The 26136-nt window shown below is 36.5% G+C and overlaps 1 protein-coding gene across 1 annotated transcript in view; it reads left to right on the forward strand.

Annotated features, from left to right (window-relative positions):
- The first annotated feature begins 15253 nt into the window (after positions 1-15253).
- LOC107561233 (monocarboxylate transporter 2) overlaps positions 15254-26136 on the forward strand; it is a 17318-nt gene continuing 6435 nt past the window's right edge. The window contains exons 1-2 of the mRNA XM_016245619.1: positions 15254-15352; positions 23632-23863. Coding sequence (XP_016101105.1) covers positions 23650-23863 — 214 coding nt within the window. The 5' untranslated portion in view covers positions 15254-15352; positions 23632-23649. The remainder of the gene's footprint in view (positions 15353-23631; positions 23864-26136) is intronic.

The following is a 26136-nucleotide window of genomic DNA, read 5'->3' on the forward strand; positions in this document are numbered from 1 at the left end:
ACACAGAGACACACACACACACACACACACACAAAGCAAAATCAATCACACTAAGATAACATTGTGTGTTTTACAACCACTGTAAGTTATACACGGAGAACGTTTAGATTTATACATTCAGTCGTGTTTGTTTTTGTTGTTTTAAACGCTTTAATCGTTTATAAACTGTACCCACAGTTGTGATTTTCTGCGCTGTATGTTTTTTCCTCGTATTTAGCTTCATCTGAATCTACGAAAGCGAATGTGTTGATCGTGAAAAGACACACAAAGGATCTGAGGTAAAATAAATAAATAAATAAAGAACACTCACAGACGCGTGATCCGCGCGGGGAGCCTCTCCGCGATCCTGCCGTGTTTTAATCCACTACAGTCCGCTAAATATCCCGCACACGAGCACCCAGACGGACACGGCTCCGGCACCGGCTCCGAGCCTCCGTTAATCGGTGTAACCCCCGTAACGAGAAACACGAGCAGCACGAAGCTCACGGCGCGAGCGGGCTGCGGCATTTTCACCCGGAGGGGAAAAAACTAATAAAAAGTTGACGAAATCGAGCCGTAAAAGTTTTAATTCCGCACGAATATGGAAGATGGGGAAGCTCTTGGCAGGTCCGCGTCAACAGAACGTCCTTTTCGAGTTGAATATCATGGATAAAAGTGCAGATATCAGCGCCTCAGCCCTCGCTCCATCTCCGAGGAACCGTTCGGAATCAGAGCAGCATTCCGCGGCGCGCGCTCCTGTGGGCGGAGACAGCCGAAGATTGCCGAAGATTGCCGAAGCCCGCAGCGCGAGGGATTCTGGGTACTGTAGTGCAGCGAGACCACACGTGCGGTCTTTGCACTTTTTTTTTTTTTCAGAGATGACATTAATGAAATACGACTTTGCATACATTACACATAATGTATCAACAATACCTCCAATGTCATCTGAACATATGGAACATATGAGTGTTAAAAGAGAAAGATGCATTTAAATAGCTTTTTTATGAACATAAAGAAAGGCAGGAACAGAACAAATAAAGAAAAGAGGATTAAAAAAAAGTACTAATCACGGTAAATGAAAGATCTCATCATATCTCTTCAAAAAAGAAACATTTCTTTGTTATTAATTACTCTTAGTGATTTAATTAAATGTTCTACTTCACATCAGAAAGCTATAAAAGCAGGTATTTTCTTAAGAAACCTTTGTTTGTTAAAATAGAATTTTGCCACAAGGATAAGAAAGTTTTCTAGCAGATTCTAAAGTTTTGTTTTGGCTTTCAAAAAAGCAAACGACATCCTTAATTATCGTAAATTACGGTTCATATTAACTTTAGAAAAACAATAGGAACTCAAATCTTTCCAGAAAAGTGATGAAACATTACAAGAGAAAAATTAATGACAAATATCTTCACTTTCTTTTTTACAGAAGGTGCATATATCAGCTACATCGCAACATTTCGACACGAAAGCATTACAAGGGTATATATTATGCAAAATTTAAAAATGCACTTCTTTCACTTTATTGGGTATACAGTACTTATATGGTAATAACCATGTTTTCCTCCATTGAATGTTATCTCCCTTTTGGAGAAATTGAGTTTCGAATAAATGTATTATTACATTCTTTAGTTAAAAGCGAAACACCTCCCAAACATAACTGTGAAAGTTGTTTTGAGCATGACTCATGGGTGAGGGAAGCTTTCATCAGACATATTAATCCATCAGGAATCGCCTTTATAACAGAGTTAAATCCTTTAAACGGAACGGGACGCGGTCTTTGCACTTGACCTCTTGACTACTGAGTTGCATGACGTATCTCCTGTATTTGGTCCAAGTGTTCAAGTGAGGATGAAGACCACAAGTGTGTGGAACTTTTCATCACCTGATGGGACACACTTGTTTACATAGCTTTATTTTTATTTTAAATACTTTGCATTTTAAAACCAACTTCGAAATGTCTGTTCAGTAGTCTCTACTACAACATGGCACAGTTTAATTTGTGGTGCTTCTAATTAAGTGATGAAAAGCAGTTGCAAATGTTGTACAAAATAAATATCACCACTACTCACCTTTGCACCAATAAAATGTGCAACACTTTGTTTTTCTACAAAATTATATGCAATGATATCTAGTTATTATATTAAAGGGGTCATATGATGCTGCTAAAAGAATATTATTTGGTGTAATGAAATGTGTTTATGCGGTTTAAAGTAAAAAAAACACATTATTTTCCACATACTGTACATTATTGTTTCTCCTCTATGCCCCGCCTTTCTGAAACGCTCGATTTTTACAAAGCTCATCGGTCTGAAAAGCGAGGTGTGCTGTGATTGGCCAGCTATCCAGTGCGTTGTGATTGGCCGAATACCTCAAGCGTGAGACGGAAATGTTACGCCCCTCACCATACTGTGATGCCGTGTCCGGCCGGAGCGACGAGACAAAAACATTAAAACCCATTATAAACGAGGCATTTGTTGCATCCAGTGGGGACATAATTACTGATTATAATGACTTGTACTGTCTTTTTACACGTTGCGTTGCATCGCACCACGTAAACATAAAACCATGTCTGCATTTGTGATCGGAGAAATGACAAACAACAAGCGCTACTCTACACTGCCCAAAACTCACGTCTGAATCATCAGTGACAAATCATTTAAATGAAAACGTACTTACGTGAGTCAGAACAGCCGGCATTTTAGTCTAACGTTACTCTCCCAGCATCAGTAACCAGTCCTCCATAAAATGCGCTGCACGCATCTGAATATTTGGGTTGAAGTGTTCTGGAACAGTGTTGTAAATACAACTTAACCACTGATTTCTAGTCGTGTCCTCTTTTGGAAGAACAAACAAAGTAGTTTCACTTTCACAACGAAACACAGTGGCCTAGCGTGAGGGGAAGCCCCGGCTTAGCGTGCGCTGAGGCCGGGTTAGAGTGAGCTGAGGCGGTGGGGTTGAGAACGGCTTGCCCGGAGGATCCGACGAATGAGCGTCCGGAAGGACATGTGACCAGGCTGGACTCCGCTTCGTCCACGGTGAAAGCCGATCCGGCGATCCACACCCCGGCTTAGCGTGCGCTGAGGCCGGGTTAGCGTGAGCTGAGGCGGTGGGGTTGAGAACGGCTTGCCCGGAGGAACCGACGAATGAGCGTCCGGAAGGACATGTGACCAGGCTGGACTCCGCTTCGTCCACGGTGAAAGCCGATCCGGCGATCCACAGCACGAAGTTGATGTATTCCCTCAGCGACCAGCACGGATCAGCTCCAGGCATGACGAAGCAGATATCGTCCTCCTTTGGAAGACCAAACAAAGTAGTTTCGCTTTCACAACGAAGCACACAGCGTCTTCACGACATGGCGGTGGCAGCAACAATACTACAGCGAGAATAAAAGTTACACCTTCTTTCTTTGCGTGAACATTTGCGCAGCGTTATGCAAATCTTCCCACACAGGGACGTAGACATGTGGGGGCGTGTTAGAACGAGCCGTTTTAGGTAGGTGTGGCTGACTCTTAACTTTTATAAAGAATATCTCTTTGGATTTGAGACTTTAGTCTTTGCAACTTTACAGATCTTCTTTATGCACCAAGAGCTTGTAACACTCCAAAGAGAAAGGAAAAATTGAAATCACATCATATGACCGCTTTAATATTAACTTACATCCGTGACCTCTCGTGAGATCTCGGCAAAAATCTCACGATTTATTCCAAAACATGATGCATGATGCGCTCAAAACACTGTAAACTATTTTTGCATCCCCGAAGAATCGTTATTTTATAAAACTTTTTTCAACTAAAACTATATTGTATTTAGCAAACTCTCATTAAATGTGAAGTGTGAAATTTTTTTTCCAATGTCACCACTGTATTACTGAATTTACCCCTTTTTGATGAAATATTAGGCTACTCTGTTATTACTCTGAAAAAACAAAAACAAAATTAATTCATTTTATTTGCATGAACTTTTTACTTTCAGGTGAAAAAAATGATGTTTTTTTCATACTGCAATAGGCGACAAATTCATGTTTAGCAACAAAATTCAGTTCCACACGTGCAGTGTGAGATATGGGGAAAAGCCTAAATATATTTCACAAAAGTTTTTGACACTATTACAACTTCACAGATCATTTTACAAAAAGTATTTTTGACACTAATGGTGCTCCATACATACCCAGGTCAAAATGACCCGCACATTTTAAATGGTTATATCTCTTAAAAAAATAATTTAAAAAATCTGGAAAAAAAACATAATAATAATAAATGAGTCGTGTTTTGAGGGTCTTAAAGCGTTTGCAAAGCTTCGTTCCCTTACTAAAAACTGTGCTTTTTTTTTTAGAATTTCTGTCTCTATCATTATGCATTATGAGGGGTTAATAACTATTAAATTCAGCCCTGGCTTACATGAAAACACTTTTATAGCTTTGCTTCTTAAAACGTGAATTAAGCCAGTAATTGCTGGATTATCAACTACATTAACCATTACAAATGAAACACACACATTGAGTCCCGTTGAGTTCACAACAGTTTGTGAGACAAAGGGCTGATTTGTGCTCCATTATCATACACAAGAGGCTGATGATGAGCGTATTGTGTGTCTGCTGTTATCTGCGCCTCTGTTATGAGCTGTGAATGAGCTCAATCTCACAGTGATGCTTCATTTCCTAAACCCATCAACAGAGGATGTCTTCACTAAACCATGTGGCTTAAGTTTATCCAAATCAAAACTGATCCTGAGTTCATGCTTTCCAGGAATGAGCTGAAAATCTCACGCTCGACTGCTTTGGTTCATGCAGTGATTAGTGGCTGGAGTGGATATTTGATTGTCCTATATAATCAGCAGAGCAAACAGAGAAATATCCGTTCTTATTAAGTAAACTGCATCTGTTTTAATTACTAAACATGATTATGGCTCAAAACTGTGCATGCAATAAGAACAAAGTTCAATGCCGTTCCTGTTTAGCTGCATTGTTATCAAGTGCAAAACGTATTAAGCATCGATGTAATAATGCAGATTAAGTATCTCTGCTGTCCTGATTCTTGTAGTGTTTCATTGTCTCGATCTTTCTAAGCGAAGTCGTTTGCGTGTGCATTTGCTCTGATAATGACTTGAGATGCAGAGTGTTGATTGATTATGTCTCCAGAGGCCCGAGGAAACACGCAGAGAAACAGAGACAAAGAAAGTGTGTTTGAGTGCCGAGTTTTACCTTTCAAAAGATCTTATGCACATGTATATGACACAAACTCACAGCAGTGATTTACTAGTTTTGTACATATGACAAACGTGACACTTCTTAGACTGCAGCTCTGTTTTCTTTTTGTGTGTCAAGTTTTTTATTCGTGTTATTAACAAACATTATGACGTGATGTGTTTCTGCAACCTGCACATGTGCAATACTTTTTAACATGTGGATCAAATCTGAGTGTTTGTTGAATCAAGACACATTTATTTGATATACTAAATGTCGTAACATGTAATAGTCTTATTTTCTAATAAAACGAATAAAAAAGAATAAAATGTTAAAAAAAAATTTAATTAAATAAAAAAAAATTTTTTTTTGAAAAATAAATGTATTTTCCCCCTAAAGCTAAGTTTATTTTTCTGACTCCTTTTGCGGATATTTATTCTTGCATTAAGCTTAAACTCAGTTCATTCTGATACATTTTTAAGAAAACAAGACTTTATATCTTCAGTCATTTTGCTTCCAAACTAAATGTGTCTTGATTTAAGGATGTTTAGACATTTATACTGGAAAACAAGACAAAAATACTTAGGAAGAACCTAATTTTTTTGCAGTTTTAGTAATTGTGACAGTCAACTTTACTAGTAAATATGTTTTATTTTCTATGTAAATAGTGTTTTTTAAATATATGAAGTATAAAATATAGCATACAGTTATTTATGAAATTATGAAAAATGACAAATAACTTTTATTGCAATGTATCATATATATATCTCTTTTTTTAATTAATTTTATTTCAGTTTTAGGTGTTATTTTAGTACAACAAATGTATTATTTTATGCATTTTGAATTTAAAATGATTTATTTAAATACATGTATTTATTTATTTTTTAAGTGTTTTTTATGGTTTTAATTTTACTGTCAGGTGTAGTTAAGTTAAGTATAATAAGTCTGATTCAAGCCTCTTCGGTCGGGTCCTATAGCGCAAGTCTCGGCGAGGTGTGGCCAGGAGCCAGTCATTATGCTCAGAATAGCAACAGAGAAAACAGTGTCTTCCCAGCATGCATTGCTCTGACGGCTCATCTCAGCCAGTACAAACATGAGCGCAGGGCTGGTTTGCAGGAGCGGATCGTGTGTTTTACAGGTGACAGACTCTGTTTACACTCAAACACAGCAGCAAACCTGCGGAAGAAGAGCTGATTCTGCTGCGTCTGCAGAATTCTGGGTATCTTAGAGCTTCAGTCATAGTGCTATCACTATTTCTCAAGTCACTAATCCTACTGTAGTGTATTTATTACACATTTCTAAGGCCTCTTAAAGGGGTCATATGATGCTTTTTTAAAGATCATTATTTTGTGTATTTGGTGTAACAGAATATGTTGACATGCTTTAATGTTCAAAAAACACATTATTGTTCAAATACTGTACATTATTGTAGGTCCTCTATGCCCCGCCTCTCTCAAACACTTCGTTTTCTACAAAGCCCCTCCTTCCGACAAGCGCAGTCTGCTCTGATTGGCCAGCTGACCCAGTGCATTGTGATTGGCCGAACACCGCAAGCACTCGTCGGAAATGTAACGCCCCTTACCATAATCACGAGCTTCATCTTTCAAAATAAATGTAAAGACAGTCACATCATATGACCCCTTTAATGATCAAACTTTCCTGTCGCTCACAATCTACTCCACGTCTTCTAGTTTTTTATCAAATAAAAGGTCAAGTATAGTTGTACAAACGTCCAGCTTCAGCTGGAGCTTCTCGTGTCAGATCTTGACTGGTTTTGATCAAGTAAAGGTCAGAATAACGTCAGTAATATCTCCAGATGAACACTTACTGGACTGAAGCAGCTCAGCTTTACTTGATTCTCCATCAATCATGTTTTAGAGTCTCAAATCTGATCCTCAGGATCTTTTGAGGAGCGTTTGTTTCCAGAAGCTTTACTTTCACTGTTCCTCAGCGGAGGAATGATCTTCACAAGCCTCCAGAACATCTCACATCTTCTGAGGAGGAGCCTTTATTTCTTCAGCTCTCAATCACTGCATTATATGTTTGGAGCATTTCAATCTCATCTCACTGAGACATGTTACTGCAGATATAGAGCGACGACTGATATTTCATTTTATGTTGTATACTATTATAAGGATCTCGTTGATTTACATCACAAGCATCAGAATTTCATCTTATAAATATCAGCATCTGCAGCAAATTGCATATTTTCGAGTCTCTAAATGAAATAAAGCTGTTTTTTTCTCCTATATCAGACTATATGAGCCATAAACGCCTGATGGGCTAGCTCAACAGACTCAAGAAAACACAATATTTTGTCTAGAGGTTTAATAAAGTCTTCCAAACTCAGTGGTGGAGCGTGTAATCTGTCTCTGAACATCTGTTGCATGGTTTGGATGTGTGCTCGAGAGCTGAACACAAACCCGGCTCTGTGAGTGTGAGCGCCGCTTATAATGAATGAAATTACACACCGAATCATTGAGTTTGTCATCAGGGCCGTGAGCATCTGTTAAACCGGTCTAGTTTACACAAACACACTTTCAGTGATTCCCAGAGGAACGGTTTATTTCTCCGAGGCTGGACATCTCTCCTGAAGTCTCCGATGTTTCTCGCTGTCGTTCAGACATTGTTGAGATTACTGAGGTCCTCTTCTTAGGAAACAATCAGGAGTCTCAGTTTGTGCTCCAATTAATCTCACAGAAACAAATGAGATCGGAACTGTGACTTTGTTGCATCTTAAAGTCTGGTTTTAATTTTGGACATGAAAAATCATTTTATTCACAATAATACTTTTATTACATGATAAAGTCTTTTATTGTGGTATATCTGTATCAGGGTTATTATAGTTAACTAAAAGCATTGATAACATTTGTGTTACTTGGAATAAAATAAAGGTTAACTAAAATAAAAGATTTCCGTTTACAAGGCAACATTTCTCATTTTCGTTTAGTTTAACTTGATGTACTAAATAAAAAATATTAAAAATGTATTACATATATATTACTTCTAAAACTTTAAGTTAAATTCAAATGTAAACAGAAAATATAAAAATAAAACCTGATTCAAAATATTACTAAAACCCATAAAATATTTAAATGATACAAAACTATTGTACAGCTTAACTTTATCAGGGTTATTATAGTTAACTGAAACTAAAATTAAAAGCATTTAAACATTTTTCATTACTTGAAATAAGATACTTATATAAAATACAATACAAAACAAAAAGCTAGTTCCTAAGGCAACATTTCTCATTTTCAGTTTAACGAAAAATAACTAAAAATGCACTAAAATAACTAAAGCTAAAACTATAAAAAGAGATATACAAAAACAAAACCTACAGAAAATGACAAAAACATTACTAAACCTTTAGCTGAAATAAAGCGAAATATTTAAAATGTATCTCAATTCTTCAGTGTCAATCATGAGGACACACTAGTGAGGCTGTTACTAACATAGTTATCTTTATATTAAACTGTAAATAACATATCTGCACACTAATACCATATCTGTACATTTATTTAAACAATTGCATTTTTTCTGCATGGTGGGAGAAAGACTTTTGAACCATCTACTGTATGCAGATGACCTAGTCGTAATGTCACCTTACTCTGCTGGGCTGCAACAGTTGCTTAGAGTCTGCTCTGACTACGGTGAGCAATATGATTTAAAGTTTAACACCAAAAAGAGTGTTGTTATAATAGTGAGGACAAAGGAGGACCGTAAGGCCGTGTTCCCCTCTTTTTATTTGGCTGGACAGGAGTTATCTGTGGTGAATAAGGTCAAATATCTTGGTCACATCATTAGAAGTGACCTTTGTGACGATGATGACATTCAGAGACAGTATTGTAAATTGTATGCACAAGCTAATATGCTTGCTCGTAAATTTAGCATGTGTACTGATGATGTGAAAATAGCCTATTGCACTCCACTGTATACTGCCCACTTGTGGTGCAGTTACAGTAAAGCTACATTTAACAAGTTGCAGGTTGCAAATAACGATGCATTGCGACTTTTATTAAAAGCCCCTTCGGTGTACAAGTGCCAGTCAGCTTTTTGTTCAGAATCAGGTGCCTATGTTATGTGCTGTTATCAGAAATGTTGTGTATAAATTTATAAAGCGACTTGGGGCCTCTAAAAATGAAATTATTGTGATCCTGGAGAAGAGTACTGTTAGGTACACCTCTTTACTTTGGAGGCACTGGAGAAAGTGTTTATATGGACATTAGATGTAAATTATGTTCTTGTTATTTGTTGTTATTGTTATCCATGTTGTATGTTGTTTTTGTATGCTGTTTTATTTTATATGGACCTTTTTGAGTCTGAAATAAAGATATCAATCAATTTCCTATACTTCTATTTCTGTATATAGTACATTATTTAATGTATTTTTTTTATTGTTTATATATATTAGTGTTATATTGCATCCCTACTGTGTTATTCCTATGTATGTCACTCTGCACTATCATGTCTGCACTATATCTGTGCTTTCTTCTACACTGGAAGCTCCTGTCGTCAAGTCAAATTCCTTGTGTGATAATAAAGCTCTTCTGATTCTGATTCTGTTAAACATGGACTGGAGCAGAAACTGTTGATTGTGTCTGAAATCTAATGATCAGGTTCACTGGAGCACACTGTAAAGAGTTTAGAAAACGTAAACAAATAAGGCAACTTGATGCAGTAAGACTTTTGAGTTCTCTCAACGATAGCTTTTTAGTTCTTCTCAGTTAAGATACTTTGTTTAGCCAACATACATTTGTTTGTTCATGCGATGCTGATTCATGTCACATCAATCATGAAACAACAATTGCTATTTTTTTTCCAGTTTTCTGGATTAAAAAAAAAAAGTATAATGTGTAAAAAGTCACAACATGATTTATTTATGAATGACAGACGTTGAATTGTTATGGATAACTTAGTCTAGTGTGCAGACAACTCTGTCTTTGTTCGTGAAACATCTCACAAGACTAAAATATCCAGGAAACAAATAAAAGCAGTTGAACATAATCTAGGCCTCAGACACACAAACCTCAAGAACGCTGGCAATCAACAAATATTAAAAAGATGAGCTCTTTACATCACAGCGCAACTAATAACTAACAATAATGACAAAACAACAGCAACAACGAAGTTTAAATGAAGTCAGCAAACAGCAAAACAATACTCCTATAACTGCATAATTTATTCATGCTGCAATGCATGCTGGGAGCTCACAAAGCATTAACATTTCAACAATGTGAAATTCTTTGTTCAGACAACTGTGTTTGACTAGTTGAGACAACATTTGGGGTAATTTTGTCGGTCTGACGAACTACTTTGTGTAGTTTCAACAAAATAGCATTTTTTAGTATTTGAGACTCAAACTGCAGCATTGTACAGCTGAACAAATGAGCAAAATAAAGCCTCGTCTGCAGCTCTGAAATCCGTGTGTCCTACAGATAGGAGACGGGACGCTGTGTTTCTCTCTCAGAGGGACGTCTGGTGTGAAAGATGCTGTAAAAACAGAGGCGTAAGCGAGCAGATGCTCTACAGAGCCATCCATCTTCTGCTGCAGCTCCAGACGAGAAACACAGAGAATGGAAACGACAGAAGCCAAGCCAAACCATATTAAACCAAAGCCGAGCGCTCAACGACTAAAGCAGCTGTGGATCAACACAAAGTGTGTGCAAACCATTGAGAAACATGAGCACAATTACACTGAACAACAGCATCGGATCAGAGACTCGCTGGACTCGATCGGTTCACGAATCAAGCATCAGTCGCACGCTTCAAATCAATCATTCTGCATGTTGATTCAAGATTGTATTTGTTCATTTGGAGATCCAGGGGGAAAAAATTAATTTAGGGTCTGTATATTTACAGAATCTATCTATCTATATACACATACAGTGGATACGGAAAGTCTTCAGACCCCCTTAAATTTTTCACTCTTTGTTATATTGCAGCCATTTGCTAAAATCATTTAAGTTCATTTTTTTCCCTCATTAATGTACACACAGCACCCCATATTGACAGAAAAACACAGAATTGTTGACATTTTTGCAGATTTATTAAAAAAGAAAAACTGAAATATCACATGGTCCTAAGTATTCAGACCCTTTGATGTGACACTCATATATTTAACTCAGGTGCTGTCCATTTCTTCTGAGCATCCTTGAGATGGTTCTACACCTTAATTTGAGTCCAGCTGTGTTTGATTATACTGATTGGACTTGATTAGAAAAGCCACACACCTGTCTATATAAGACATTACCGCTCACAGTGCATGTCAGAGCAAATGAGAATCATGAAGTCAAAGGAACTGCCTGAAGAGCTCAGAGACAGAATTGTGGCAAGGCACAGATCTGGCCAACTTTCCGTACCCACTGTATATACACACACACACATATACAGTGTATACATGTATGTGTTATTATTGTTAACTTTAAAATGGTTTTATAATGTGTCTAATAAAGCTGAAATAAAATACAAATATTGAATGAAAAACTTAAAGTAGTAAAATTACTAAAACCAAAACTAAATAAAAATGACAAACATATTACAAAATTACCTACTAAAACATAAACGAAAATATAAAAAAGCAAACTCAAAATACTGATATAATTATAATAGTAAGTAAATAACTGTACTCTAACTATATACAAATAATGATTCAATTACAATACATTCTTCATTTGAAACACTGTAACAAAAGACCTTTTTAAGTTGTAAGTAAAACAAAGATTGTTATTTTTACAAGAACATAGGCCTACTATTGCAGGTTTTCTACTTCATATTCAGTGTGTAACTTGCTGTTTCTTTGTAATCATTTGTGAAATGTACTTGCAATTTCCATGTGAAAACCACTTCTTTTTTTAAAATAGTTAAAAGAAAGTTGATCCGATGAGATCTGAAGTCCATCAGCTCTTGAAAAGTGTAAACACACCATCAGTGGAGCAAAGCCTTCTGGGAGATTCAGAGAGTCTAACCTCTAGACTGACGCCGCACGTGATTATTCCTGGATCCATCGACATACACATGATCCAGCACACATAAGAGACTTTACATGATTAAAAACAGAAGGAGATTTACAGTGATGACAAAGAAAAGCATTCTGGGTCCTGAAATACCAATAAAGAATCCAAGCAGTTTATTCACAAACAGAGCACAACAGAGAGTTAGGGAAATTGGTTTTAAATTGTGACTTATAAACCACTGAAGACAGACCTGTTGTGAACGCAGAAGTTGTTAACTGATTGCGTTTGTTGAACCCATCTGTTCGCATCATTCCGACTTACAGCGGGATTTCTGGTGAAAACTACATTACCCATGATGCCGTGCGAAATTCCACCAATCAGAGAGTGATTGAAAAATTAAATACTTGTATATATGAGCATATTTTGCAATAAAATTAAAATGTGTTATTTCTATAGCTGTAATTAACCACTTTAAATTAATGTTTTTATGTTTCACCATCGTTTATATATATCGTAGATATATACAGTATATATAGCAAACCTCATGCTTAATTGTTTATATCACAAACATGATCGTTCAGCTCTAATCTGCTAAGAGGCATAAAGATGTTAAGATATTATAAACATCAGTATCATGATTTCTGTAAAGCTGCTTTAAAGCGACACAAGTAAATTTGACTTGGCTTGAATATTGATAATAAATTGAGGGCAGATACCTGTTCTGAGACATTTAACTCATTCACAGGTGAACAGATCCTGGAATTATGTGTTCATATTGGGGTTTGGTTTGCCATACGTGGTGAATATTTGAACATATAGTCCATAACTTAATATTTATGCAGCAGTGTTTGTTTGGATGTTTAGATCCAACCGCAGTCAATGCTTCTCAGCACAGCAGCTAACAACAACAACAACAACAACAACAACAACAAAAGCATGTTAAGAATGCTTAGCCAACGTTTCCGTTAAGCTATGAAAATGTTATTTCTGAATGTTCTCAAACGAGTAGCCTAATAATAACATTTAAACGTTCATGAATGATGCATAAATAATGTTCTTGTGTTAACATTTAAAAACCAGATAACTTATTGAACGAATGTTCTATGATCTAATAGTTCATAACTCTGGGTTCTTATTGGGTTACTGTAAATGCACAATTAATTAGTGCTTGTATGTAATTGCTAATAAATAAGAAATAAACCACACTCCTTCAGACAGCCATCAGCATTCATCTGATGCACACTGCTGAGAAAATGTACCAAACGAAACAGGAATAATATTAAAACACACAGATGCAGTTTAACCTAGTGACACACTGCCCTCAGGTGGCTGCAAACTTATTAACTATTCATGAAATAACCAAAGGCAAAACATTTCCATCTGTTAGTGATCGGGTCATTTTACTGGATCGATAATTACATCAATATTCCATAGCGTTCATTTGATCGAGTTAAATTACAGTATATCGTTTTTGAATTGCATAATCTGAACATGAAATCACTATAATGTCTTTTGAGTCCCGAGTCATTTTATTCACTTATCACGTGACTGAAGCAAAATGAAAAAAAAATTATATATTAGTGCTGTCAAATAATTAATCGCGATTAATCGCGTCCAAAATAAAAGTTTTTGTTCACATAATATATGAGTGTGTACTGTGTGTATTAATAATGTATATGTAAATACAAACACATGCATGCATATATTTATGAAAAATATGTTACGTTTATGTATTAAATATATTTATATATAATATAAAATATAATAATATAAATGTATATACATATAAATATGTTCAAAATATATAGGCCTACTGTATGTGTGGGTATTTATATATACATAATAAATAAACACACAGTACACACACATATATTATGTAAACAAAAACTTTTATTTTGGATGCGATTAATCGCGATTAATCGTTTGACTAATATATATATATATATATCAGTGTTGGGGGTAACGCATTACAAGTAACGTGAGTTACGTAATCAGATTACTTTTTTCAAGTAACTAGTAAAGTAACGCATTACTTTTTAATTTACAAGAGAATATCTGAGTTACTTTTTCAATTAAGTAAGGCAAGTTACTTTGTTTCCAGTTTACTGAGTGACAGCTCTGGTGTCGCCATGGCGACAGAAATCAGAAGATGTTACTGTAGCTCTAAAATAAATATGAATATGCATTAATTCATCTCACTCACACACACACAGATTCAGTATTCCTCAAAATGAATAAAAATAATGCAACTCAGAATATGACGCAAACCTGCAATAATTCAATGTTAAACAACACAAATATGCTTTATGTATTTAATCCCATTCTATTAGCTTCTGAGCTTCGATGATCCGGTTCAAGCGTACTAATAAGCACTAATTACTCTAGACGAACATCTGTGTGTCTTTGTTTATTGCTGAAGTGTGTTGAAATGTCTTCTTCTGCGTTCTACTGTACTTTCCCTTCAGCCTGAGGCGGATTCATTTCACGTCTGGTGTGAAAAGGCTTTATATTTGCCAAAAATATACTTTTTTATTTTAAAAACAAACAAGCGAGCCCTGTCCAGATTTTAAAAGTAACGCGAAAGTAACGCAACGCATTACTTTCCATAAAAGTAACGCGATTAGTTACTTTTTTATGGAGTAACGCAATATTGTAATGCATTACTTTTAAAAGTAACTTTCCCCAACACTGGTTATATATTCGGATGTTCCATGTCTTCTTATGTTGTACAATCTGAAAAAAAAAAGATTAGTGTAATTTTATTGTCTTTACCCTTGGATTTCAGTTATTTGGCAGAAGAATTAGTTTCTCCCTGCTGATTGTTTTAGCACAATAAGCCCCTGTAAGAGGCGCATTCCAGACGCGACTGGAATAATAAACAAGAGCTGAGCTCGTGCGCTCCCGTACAGGATCACCATTACGTGGTGACGACGTTGCAGACTTTTACAAATATTTTTGACGTTGCATACGGTTACCTTCCCGGATACGAACCTAATTGATATTCATTGCGCCCACTGAGCGACTCGCCTGCCTCGTAGCCAATCGGAGAGCGTCCACTGGCGGCGCGTCACACCGCCTCATTAATATTCATGAGCCAAGCCTCCGCTAAACAAACGCTCGTGACGTCACCGCCGCCGTCCGCAGAGCGACGGATTCAAACGCGCGTGCGGAGCGTCTTTCTGCAGCAGCGACTGAAGGTCAGAGAGACAGACAGCACTGATAACCGGACCTGAAGGTAAACAGCCTTTTTAAATGATGATGATGATGATGATGATGATGATACGTTTGTGCTGCCGAGACGGTCCCGTTATCACAACATTCTGCTGCCAAATGATGATGTGCATCATTTAGATCTTCGCAGTTAATGCTGCAGAATAAAATAAGATGCATGATGAATATGAATGAATACTGAGCGGTTGCATCCGGTGCTCCGTCCCAGCATCCCGCGCGCCGAGACACGGAGCAGAACCGCAGAGAGAGCCGCTTCTATATTTATCCGGGCTTTGATGCTGTAAGCGGGTTTGGCTGATCTGGGTCACTGCATCTGCTGGACTTACATTATTACAGCGGGGCATGTGACGGATGGCTTCATGCATCCTCTTCATTACAGGATACAGTCATATAATATAGTGCTGTTATCTACTGTAATAGATGCATGTGTTTGGCTGTAATGACCCAGCTCACAGGGAACGTGCTCACAACATGCCAGTGTTGTTTTGTTTATAAATGTTAGGACAAAACGTTCTTAAAGTAATGCTTATGGAACGTTCTTGTCACTGATTTGTGACCCTGGAGCACAAAAGCAGGCATAAGGGTCAGTTTTTTTAAATTGAGATTTATACATCATCTGAAAGCTGAATAAATAAGCTTGTTAGGATAGGACAATATTTGGCTGAGCTTGAAATCTGAAAATATGAAGAAAAAAAATATTGAAAAATGTTTTTTTTTGCAAATCAAAAATTAAGTTTTGATATATTTACGGTAAGAAATGTACTAAATACCTTCATGGAACATGATCTTTACTCAATATCCTAATGATTTTTGGCATAAAAGAGAAATGTATAATTGTGACCCATACAATGTATTGTTGGCTATTGCTACAAATATCCCCCAGCGACTTAACACTGCTTTTGTGCTCCAGGAACACATATAATGTTAAGAGAAAACGTTCCGAGATCAACATTCTCAAAACATCCTGATGACGTCATTTGTGCTTGAGAAACGTTTTTGTAACCTTTAAAAAAGTTCTAATCATGACAAGAAAACAGGACATTTTAACGTTTTTATAACCTAAAATAAGCTTGTTAGGATAGGACAATATTTGGCTGAGCTTGAAATCTGAAAATATGAAAAAAGATTTTTGCAAATCAAATATTACGTTTTGACATATTTACGGTAAGAAATGTACTAAATATCTTCATGGAACATGATCTTTACTTAATATCCTAATGATTTTGGCATAAAAGAGAAATGTATAATTGTGACCCATACAATGTATTGTTGGCTATTGCTACAAATATCCCCCAGCGACTTAACACTGCTTTTGTGCTGCAGGAACACATATAATGTTAAGAGAAAACGTTCCGAGATCAACATTCTCAAAACATCCTGATGACGTCATTTGTGCTTGAGAAACGTTTTTGTAACCTTTAAAAAAGTTCTAATCATGACAAGAAAACAGGACATTTTAACGTTTTTATAACCTAAATTTGTCCCTGGGTTCCCAGCTAGGAAACATTGCCGGAAGTTTCTCTCAAAGACCCGAACAAACGCTCTTCCAGTAACATTAACAATAGCACGTTCACAGTTACCTGGTCTTTCGTAATGTTCTCAAAATGTTAGCGCAAAAGCATTATTTATACATCGTGCATGGAACGTTTTTCCTGAAACCTTTTTGTTGGATGTTCATCTGATGTTTTTAAAATGTTACTTTGTTAACACTTTATTTTAAGGTGGCCTTGTTACACATATTACATGTACTTACTATTATAATAACAATTAATTATGCATAATTACATGCAAGTAACACTAAGCCGAACCCTAACCATATAGTAAATACATTATTATTAGTAATTAATATTACTCAGTACTTAAATGTATAATTACACTGTAACAAGGACACCTTAAAATAAAGAGTAACTGTTACTTTTTCAAAAACATTCAAAAGTAACGTTTCCTTAATACAAAATGATCAAATGGAATTTTCCTTTAACGTTTTTAGAACATTAAAAACAAAAGGTAAGGTTTTCAGAACTCAGTGGGAACGTGAGCACAACAGCGTGTTTTTGTTCTCTGGGTACAGGCTGGACATTAGCGGACAGAAACACACCGAGCATGTTTTCTCTGCATTGTGCGGATGAGAAGAATCTAAGACTGGTGAAGTTCAAACATCACGCTGTGCATTAAAGGAGACGCCCATCCTCAGTATTTTGGGGCTTCATATGGTCAAGTACATCGTTTATGAAGGCATTTAGGTTTCACTAAGCAGAAACGAGCATGCATGCTTTCACAAACGCTTTCAGGTGAGTTTGACACTCGTTAATCTCAGAACACGCTGGAAAACTCATGCTTCAGGAGTGTATTGAAGGTGCGGTGATTCCAGCACTGCTATTATCTCCATGAGGAACGACGTCTCAGATGAGACCAGAACCTGACACACTCCTACATCACACTATTATTAGTCTGCGACTGACTTGTTTTCCACTGAAACATTGTCATTAGAGAATTGATACCAACTATTAATATGTATTTTTCTCACTTTAAGCATGAATGAATGCAGTTTTTGTGCAGCAAATATGGGTCACCAGTAGGTGAAAGGTCACGAGTATGACTCAGACGATTAACCCGGTAAACATGGGAACAATGTCATTTTTTAAATAATTATTGAAGCTTTAAATGGACTAAATATATGGCTCTTTCATGACTCGTGTAGTGTGATACCGTGAGAACATGGAGGCAAAAACAGCTCAATTTGCTGCAGATGCTGATATTTCTATGATGAGATTCTGATGCTTGTGATGTAAATCAATGAGATCTTTATAACAGTGCAGCAGATACTGACAAAAAATGATCTAAATATCAGTCGTCGTAGCTCTATATCTCCAGTAATCTGTCTCAGTGAGATGAGACTGAAATGCTCCAAACATATAATGCAGTGATTGAGAGCTGAAGAAATAAAGGCTCCTCAGAAGTTGTGAGATGTTCTGGAGGCTTGTGAAGATCATTCCTCCGCTGAGGAACAGTGAAAGTAAAGCTTCTGGAAACAAACGTTCCTCAAAAGATCCTGAGGATCAGATTTGAGACTCTAAAACATGATTGATGGAGAATCAAGTAAAGCTGAGCTGCTTCAGTGCAGTAAGTGTTCATCTGGAGATATTACTGACGTTATTCTGACGCTTACTTGATCAAAACCAGTCAAGATTTGACACGAGAAGCTCCAGCTGAAGCTGGACGCTTCTACAATTACACTAAAAGAGCTTTTACTGGATAAAACACTCTAAACTATCACTCCGAGACAGAAGACACGAGGAGAGTGTGTGCGACAGGAAAGCTTTGATCATGTTTCATGTATCAGTAGTAACTTTACAGGCTTCTACCAGAAGAAAACCTCTTTTAATGCAACTTATTGTCCAGACGATCAGTTTCCTGCGGCGTCTCTCTGTATCTGCTCATTCTTTCAAAGAGAAGCCAGTCTGTGTACGTGTGTGCATTATGTACGTTTCTGTTATGATATCTCAGATGTTTCTGAAGTTAAATATCAAACAGAGGTGGAGACGTCTATGATAAGTGGCCTCCCGCAGCTCTCTCTCTCTCTCTCTCTCTCTCTCTGACTCTATTGTTTCTCTGAAGTCTCTTTCTTCGGGTGGGAAACTCTAGATCTTGTTTTTGAACTTCAATCACACACAGACCTTCAAAGTGACCTGAGGATCAGCCAGCAGGTCTTTCCTCTCATTCAAACCTGCTTTAAACAGCTGATGTTAAATCAACGCACCGATGAATAAATATTGTTGTAGATCAGAGGCGTTTAGGTCCCGCGCTGATGTAATCTACAGCTTACGAGTTTGTTCACAGCTGGAGCTCGGATGCCGTTTGTGCCGCTTTAACCAGCGCTGGGTTTGACCTTTTACCTACAATGAACAAAATCTGGTGTAGAACTATTTTCACTAGTACAGTTGAGAAATGCCACGTAACACAATGAATTAAATGAGATATTTTGAAATTGGAAAAACTGGTGTTTTCTTGTTAACTGTACTCTAATGTTTACAACGTTTTTACACTGTAGTATAAATTCTTAGAATAAGGAACAGCTTTTCGTCTATGGTTTTTATATTATACACATGTATCTTATTTAAAAGACAAACACAAAATGTAGTTTCCCAGATAACGGGGAATGTTCCCAGAACGTTCTTGTAAGGTTTTGAACAAATGTTCTTCCTGCGACATTAATAGAATGTTCATTCAAAGCGTCTTTAATAACATTTGTATCTTTTTTTCTGAGGTTTTATTAAATGTTGCTACTTGTTTCAGAATGTTCAGAGAACACTGAATAATAACGTTCCCATAACGTTTCAAAATGATCAAATGCAATGTTCCCGTAACATTTGTATAACCAAGAAAAAACGTTTCTAAAACATTTAACAAATGGACATTTTGAACTTTCCGAGAACATTCGGAAACAGGTTTTTAAACTAAAATTTGTTTTGATTTCAGCTAGTTGCCAAGGCAACATTTAGTTTAAATTGACGTACAAAAATAAATAAAATTAATCTAAACTATATAGCGATACATGCAATAAAAACTACTAAAAATGCCAGAAACACAACAAAATTACGAAAACTTTAAATAAAATTCAAATAGAAAATATAAACATAAAAACTGGTGGTTAAATGATTAATAAAAACTAACAGTACTAAAATAACATGTTTCAGAAACTTAATGACAATGAAAGTTTTGCTAGCTGGGTCTCTGTTCACAGTCACACTGTGAAGAGTTAAAGAAACTCTTAAAGCAGCGTTTAAGACGTGATCCGGACTGACTGAATTCTGGGAGTTCTCCAGCGGTTTCGCGTGACCCTGAGTGTCCTCGGCACAGTCTGTGAGTTTGGAAATATCAAACCAGGACAGACGGAGACCTTGAAAACAGCCTGATACGCACAGTCGATCGGCTGCGTCAGGTCTGTTTTATTTGTAAAGCGATTTTCACAACGCATGGAATATGATCGTGTCTGAATAGTGCTTTAGACAGCACAGAAGAACTCCTTGAGATCACATGTGTGTTCGTTTGTAATCGTTCAGCAGTATTGGAGGTCTCTGTGATGTGAACTGTAGACAAATCATGGCCTAAAGATGAGGAGGGCCATCTCATTAAATATTCATGAGGCAGCACTCACCGCTTCGAACCACACCGCGACCTTCAAGCTGAAGGAGAATACAGACCTCTCATAATGTCTCACTGTGTCTCATTTAGTCAGCTTAAGACTCCAGATGTCAGGTAACAGCATCACCTGAGTCTCTACCGTCAGCCAATCACATCGCTGCATTAGTAGTGTACTCGCCTCAGCTTCTGATTGGATCACTGTAAACAAGACGTGTGATTGGTTAATAATTCAAGCACCAATGAGTGGCTGAACAAATGCCATTCATTACATAACAAAATATGAAAACAAGTCATTTATTGTTAAAAAAAGATGCACAGATGCACTTTACAAATAAAAGATTTGACAAAATTACAGTTTTAGCCTTAGCCCATTTACACCACGGAATAAAACAATTAAAAAAGGTAATTGGAATTTAACACTTATGACTTAATTGCAATTCTGAGAAGAAGAAAAAACAGAATTGTGAGATATAAACTTGTAATTCTGACTTTTTTCTGAGTTTATATCTCGGAATTTTTCTCAGAATTCTGAGTTGAAATTCTGACTTTTTTCTGGGAATTCTGAGTTTAAATCTAGCATTTTTTTCCTGATTTTTTTGTTTCCGCCATGGAATAAGAAATTTAAAAAAGTTAATTGCGATTTAAATCCCACAATTCTGACTTTTTTGTTTCAATTGTGAGTTTATATCTCACAATGTTGACATTTCTTCTCAGAATTGTAAGAAAAAAGTCAGAATTGTTTGATCATTTTTTTTTATATCTCATACGCTGTACTGTAGACGAGTTTTGTTCTGGCATGTGTTTGCTGTAGTCACAACATAAACATTTACAAAACGAACGTACGACAAAATAAACAGGATCACACAAAATAGGCTATAATATAAGTAACAGATTAACAAAAGGAAAAAAAAAACACTGCAACAAGTATAGGTTGTGCTCGTTTTTGTGACACTGTTAATGCATTTTATTTCTTTTCTTTATATCTTTATTTGATTTAATCCATCTGATCGCAAAGGCGCCTCACACAAACATTAGTTCTAGCGTCGCCTGACATTTCAGCAAACTAAAATGCAGTCAACCAAACATAAAAGTTACAGTGTTTATTTTAAAAGGTCCGCTGTAAAATCAGCGTGCAGCGCCCAAACAAACATTTTTGCACATGTGAAGGATTTTACACGGATATTAGAACATGAGTGAAGTATAAAGCCTTGTTTAGCCTACATAATGAATAACAGTTATGCAAACAAATGTTACAAATATGGCAAAAATGGAAACATTTGGATTTGGTTTAGCTGTTTGCCACTATAGCCTAATTTGTGTTTTATTTTATAGTTTAATATATAATTTTATAACTACTTATTTTGCATTCTTGTTCTGTTGTGAATAGCGTTAAATGTAAAATATTTGTTGTAGAGTGAGGGGAACTAAATAGACTGTTTATATTTACCAGTATTTTAATATACATATAAATTACATAAATGAATGTAGCCTAATTGTTTGCAATTACAAGGTTAACGGGTGTTTTTGGAGTAAGATCAATTGAATGTTTCATGAATCACAGTCTTAAATTGAGTTGTGCTCGTTTCTACGCTAGATTGATAAATGAGGCCAATTGTTTGGTACTTTGAAATATAAGTAAAATAACTGATGTCAGCATGCAGTGATATCATTCGCAATAACTTTGCAGGAAGGTTCTTTGGATTTGAAGAGCGCAGCTAACAACACAAGCTTATCTTACACAGGGCTTTAGTTCTGGGGTGTTAACATCACATGAGCACTGTGTGTGTGTGTGTTTCTGACACATTTGGCTTCAGAACTGAAATATCACATGATAAGAATCACTCTCGAGTTTTGTTTGGTTTGTAAACAATGACTTAGTTACGTGTGTAGCCCCGCCCACGTTTCCATGAACTCAAGCAGCAGGAGGCGGGGCTTTATTGGTCAGTGACTGACAGCTGTAAACACTGTTGCCGTGGTGATGGATTGTGTCGTCCCAGTGACCCCGAGTGACCTTTAATCTCCTAAATCTCACACACACTGCGTGATCTGAATCAGCAGCAGGAGAGTGTGAGGGTTTAGCTGAGTTCAGCTTTTAGTCTCTGGTTGTGTGTAAATGAAATGATGAAATATATGAAAGGAAGAGCAGACCAATCACGTATGCAAATAAATGCAAAAAGTGGATTATGAAGCTGTTAAAAAGACACTACACACCCTAGACCGAAACTAGTCTAGATGTTATGGAAGCTTGTGGGATTAAAAAATGAAAAGGTAATTGCGACTTTTTGTGCATTTCTGAGTTTATATCTCATTATTCCGGCTTTCTTTCTTGCAATTCCAATTGTACATTTTGCTTTTTTTCCACCATGAAATAAAAAAGGTTTATTTATTTATTTATTTTTTCACTGGACAGACTTTCTTGCAATTGCAGCATTTTATCTCACAACTTTTTTTTCTCAGAATTATGCATTTATATCTGACTTTATCACGATTCTGGGAATTTTCTCAGAATTGTGGGGGGCAAAAAAGTCAGAATTTAAAAAATAAAGTCGAAATTAATATATATAGTATTCTATATGTATGTTTCATATACAATTATATAATTGCACAGCTCAATATGTAAAGTTGTAAATTTATATATATATATATCCAACTTTTTTGGCATACATACAGATAAAGTTATATACATATTGTAAAGCAAATCTGAAACACATGATTGCTTCAAAAATGTAACTAACATCATAATACAAATAAATGTCCATTTTAGTGCAGTTGTTTCAGTATTATTTGCCATAGAGTGTGTTTATGATTCACAAAAGGCGTGAAAATCTTCTATTTTGGCTCATGAACTCTCTTTATGTCTGTTTGGTTTTAATTAGTGCTCATTTCCAGGCTGCTGGTTCCACCCAGAGCTGCTATATCTGCTCTCTCCGTCTGCCTACCAGAGACTAAAAACAGAATCCGGTGTCATTTCTGCAGAATTACAGTAAAAACCACCTGTTATCAGACAGGTTTCCTGAACACTCCTTCTGGTCTCTCATTGGTCAGTCGGGCAGATAGCCCCGCCCCACACTCACATGATTGGTTGAATGTCACAGCTGTAAATCTCAGTCTAATTGGTGGTCTCCGTCTCTCCTGCAGTGATACCCAGGGCTCACAATGCCTCCACCTGTCGGACCCCCAGCCGTGCCGCCTCCAGACGGTGGGTGGGGCTGGGCTGTGGTGGGCGGGGCCTTCATCTCCATCGGATTCTCTTACGCCTTCCCAAAGGCCACCACCGTGTTCTTCAAAGACATCCAGAACATCTTCAACGCCTCGTACAGTGAGGTGGCCTGGATCTCCTCCATCATGCTGGCCGTCATGTATGCAGGAGGTAAAACAGGGTTCGAAAAGTTTTTAAAAAAATGTAATTAATAGTGTTATCCATCAAGGATGCATTAAAGTGGTCAAAAGTGCATAATGTTCCAAAAGATAAATGCTGTTCTTTTGAACTTTCTATTCATCTGTGAATCCTGAAAAATAAAATGTGTCACGGTTTCCACAAAAAGTTTAATGTTTTCAGGATTGATAATAATCAGAAATGTTTCTGGAGCAGAAAATCAGCATATTATACTGATTTCTGAAGATCATGTGACACTGAAGACTGGAGGAATGATGCTGAAAATACAGCTGCGCATCACAGAAATATATTACAGCTTAACAGAGATTCACAGAGAAAACAGCTGTTTTACATTAGAATAATATTTCACAATTTTTACTGTATTTTTCATCAAATAACATTGGGTTTGTAAAGGATTAACCTGTTTTGGCGTCACATAAAGGTCGTGTCGACACGCTGTAGTTGATGTGATGTTCAGCAACAGAACGACTGAGAAACCATTTCAATTCGTGTCAAATGAAATTCATTACTGGATTAATTAAATTAACCCGTGTTTAACATTAAACACACGTCCAGAACAAACTGCCCAGTGTCACACGTCACGCAGCTCTCTCCTAAATTAAATCAGCATGCTTTATTATGAACAAACATGAACATGCAGATCTGACCTTAACATGCTGGAGAACACACACACACACACACACACACACACACAGCTGTGCTTCTCTTTTAGCACTGGACATCATTAGTGGAAGCAAAACTCCCATGATGCATCTGCATTATAAGACTTGAAGTAAAACGTTCCATCTGAGAGAACGTCGTTTCTCTCATGTTGCTCTCAAAACACTCTCGGCTCAAGATCAATGACTCTAATCCACTTTACCCTCGAGACACACGAGTGTGTGTGTGTGAGTGTGTGTGGAAGGGGAAGGACAGTGAACTTGAGCTGTATTATAGAAGACAGAAGGTTCAGTCCTGTAACCCACACCACACACACACACACACTCACACACACACACACACACACACACACACACACATATGCACACACACAGAGAGAGAGAGAAATAAAGCACTTTTTGTATTTGCATTTTTCAGGAAATTATTACTTTTATTTATTAAAAGTGACAGTAAATCAACATATTATACTGATTTCTGAAGATCATGTGACACTGAAAGAGAGAGAGAAATAAAGCACTTTTTGTATTTGCATTTTTCAGGAAATTATTACTTTTATTTATTAAAAGTGACAGTAAATCAACATATTATACTGAATTCTGAAGATCATGTGACACTGAAGACTGGAGTAATGATGCTGAAAATACAGCTGCACATCACAGAAATACATTACAGTTTAACAGAGATTCACACAGAAAATAGCTGCTTTACATTAGAATAATATTTCACAATTTTTACTGTATTTTTGATCAAATAAATGCAGGCTTTTCTTGTAAGGCTCATCATATCAAACCCAAATGTTTGAATGTCGTGTGACTTTCAACAAAAGAACTGAAGCATAAAAGTGTCCATCAAACAGTCCAATATGAATATGATTGTGTTCAGGGTTGGGCAAAGATGCATCAAAATGTATTTTAAAATAAAATACAAAATACCTTCATTTTAAATGTATCAAAATAAACTACAAAATACAGCAGCCACACCATGTATTAAAATAAACTACTGTATTTTTGTATTTTTAAAATACTAAAAAATACTTTTACAAGGGAGCATGAAATATCTTCGCAAACCTTCCATCAATTGGCTTATTTGATCTATCCCTTCATTACAACTTACTGTTGATTAAGTAAACAATGTTTGATAGCAACAGCTTTTCTCTGCCCGAGTCATGCAATAAATCTGACATATGCCATCAGTTAGTTAACAGATCAAATATTCACATATCCCTGTGATCTCCCAGATGAAGGTTAGTTTTAAAGTAACCAACAGTTTAATGTTTAACAGTTTGCAAATGACTCATAATTGTATCCTAATTTAGTTACATGGTGATTGGTAACGAAGGGCCTACTTTGCATCGGCAACACTGACTCAATGACAAACAAGTCATTCATAAGAAGACAACTGATGGCACCTGTATTCATAGCAACAAGTTTCTAACTAATTAATCATTTGAATGTTAACCAAAACTCACACACACACACACACTCACACACACACACACACACACACTCACTCACACACACACACATACTCGCACACGCACATACACAGACACACACACACTCACTCACACACACACACACACACAC

The sequence above is a fragment of the Sinocyclocheilus grahami genome, unplaced genomic scaffold (genome assembly GCF_001515645.1).
Source record: "Sinocyclocheilus grahami isolate Dianchi unplaced genomic scaffold, SAMN03320097.WGS_v1.1 scaffold761.1, whole genome shotgun sequence".
NCBI classification, from domain to species: domain Eukaryota; kingdom Metazoa; phylum Chordata; class Actinopteri; order Cypriniformes; family Cyprinidae; genus Sinocyclocheilus; species Sinocyclocheilus grahami.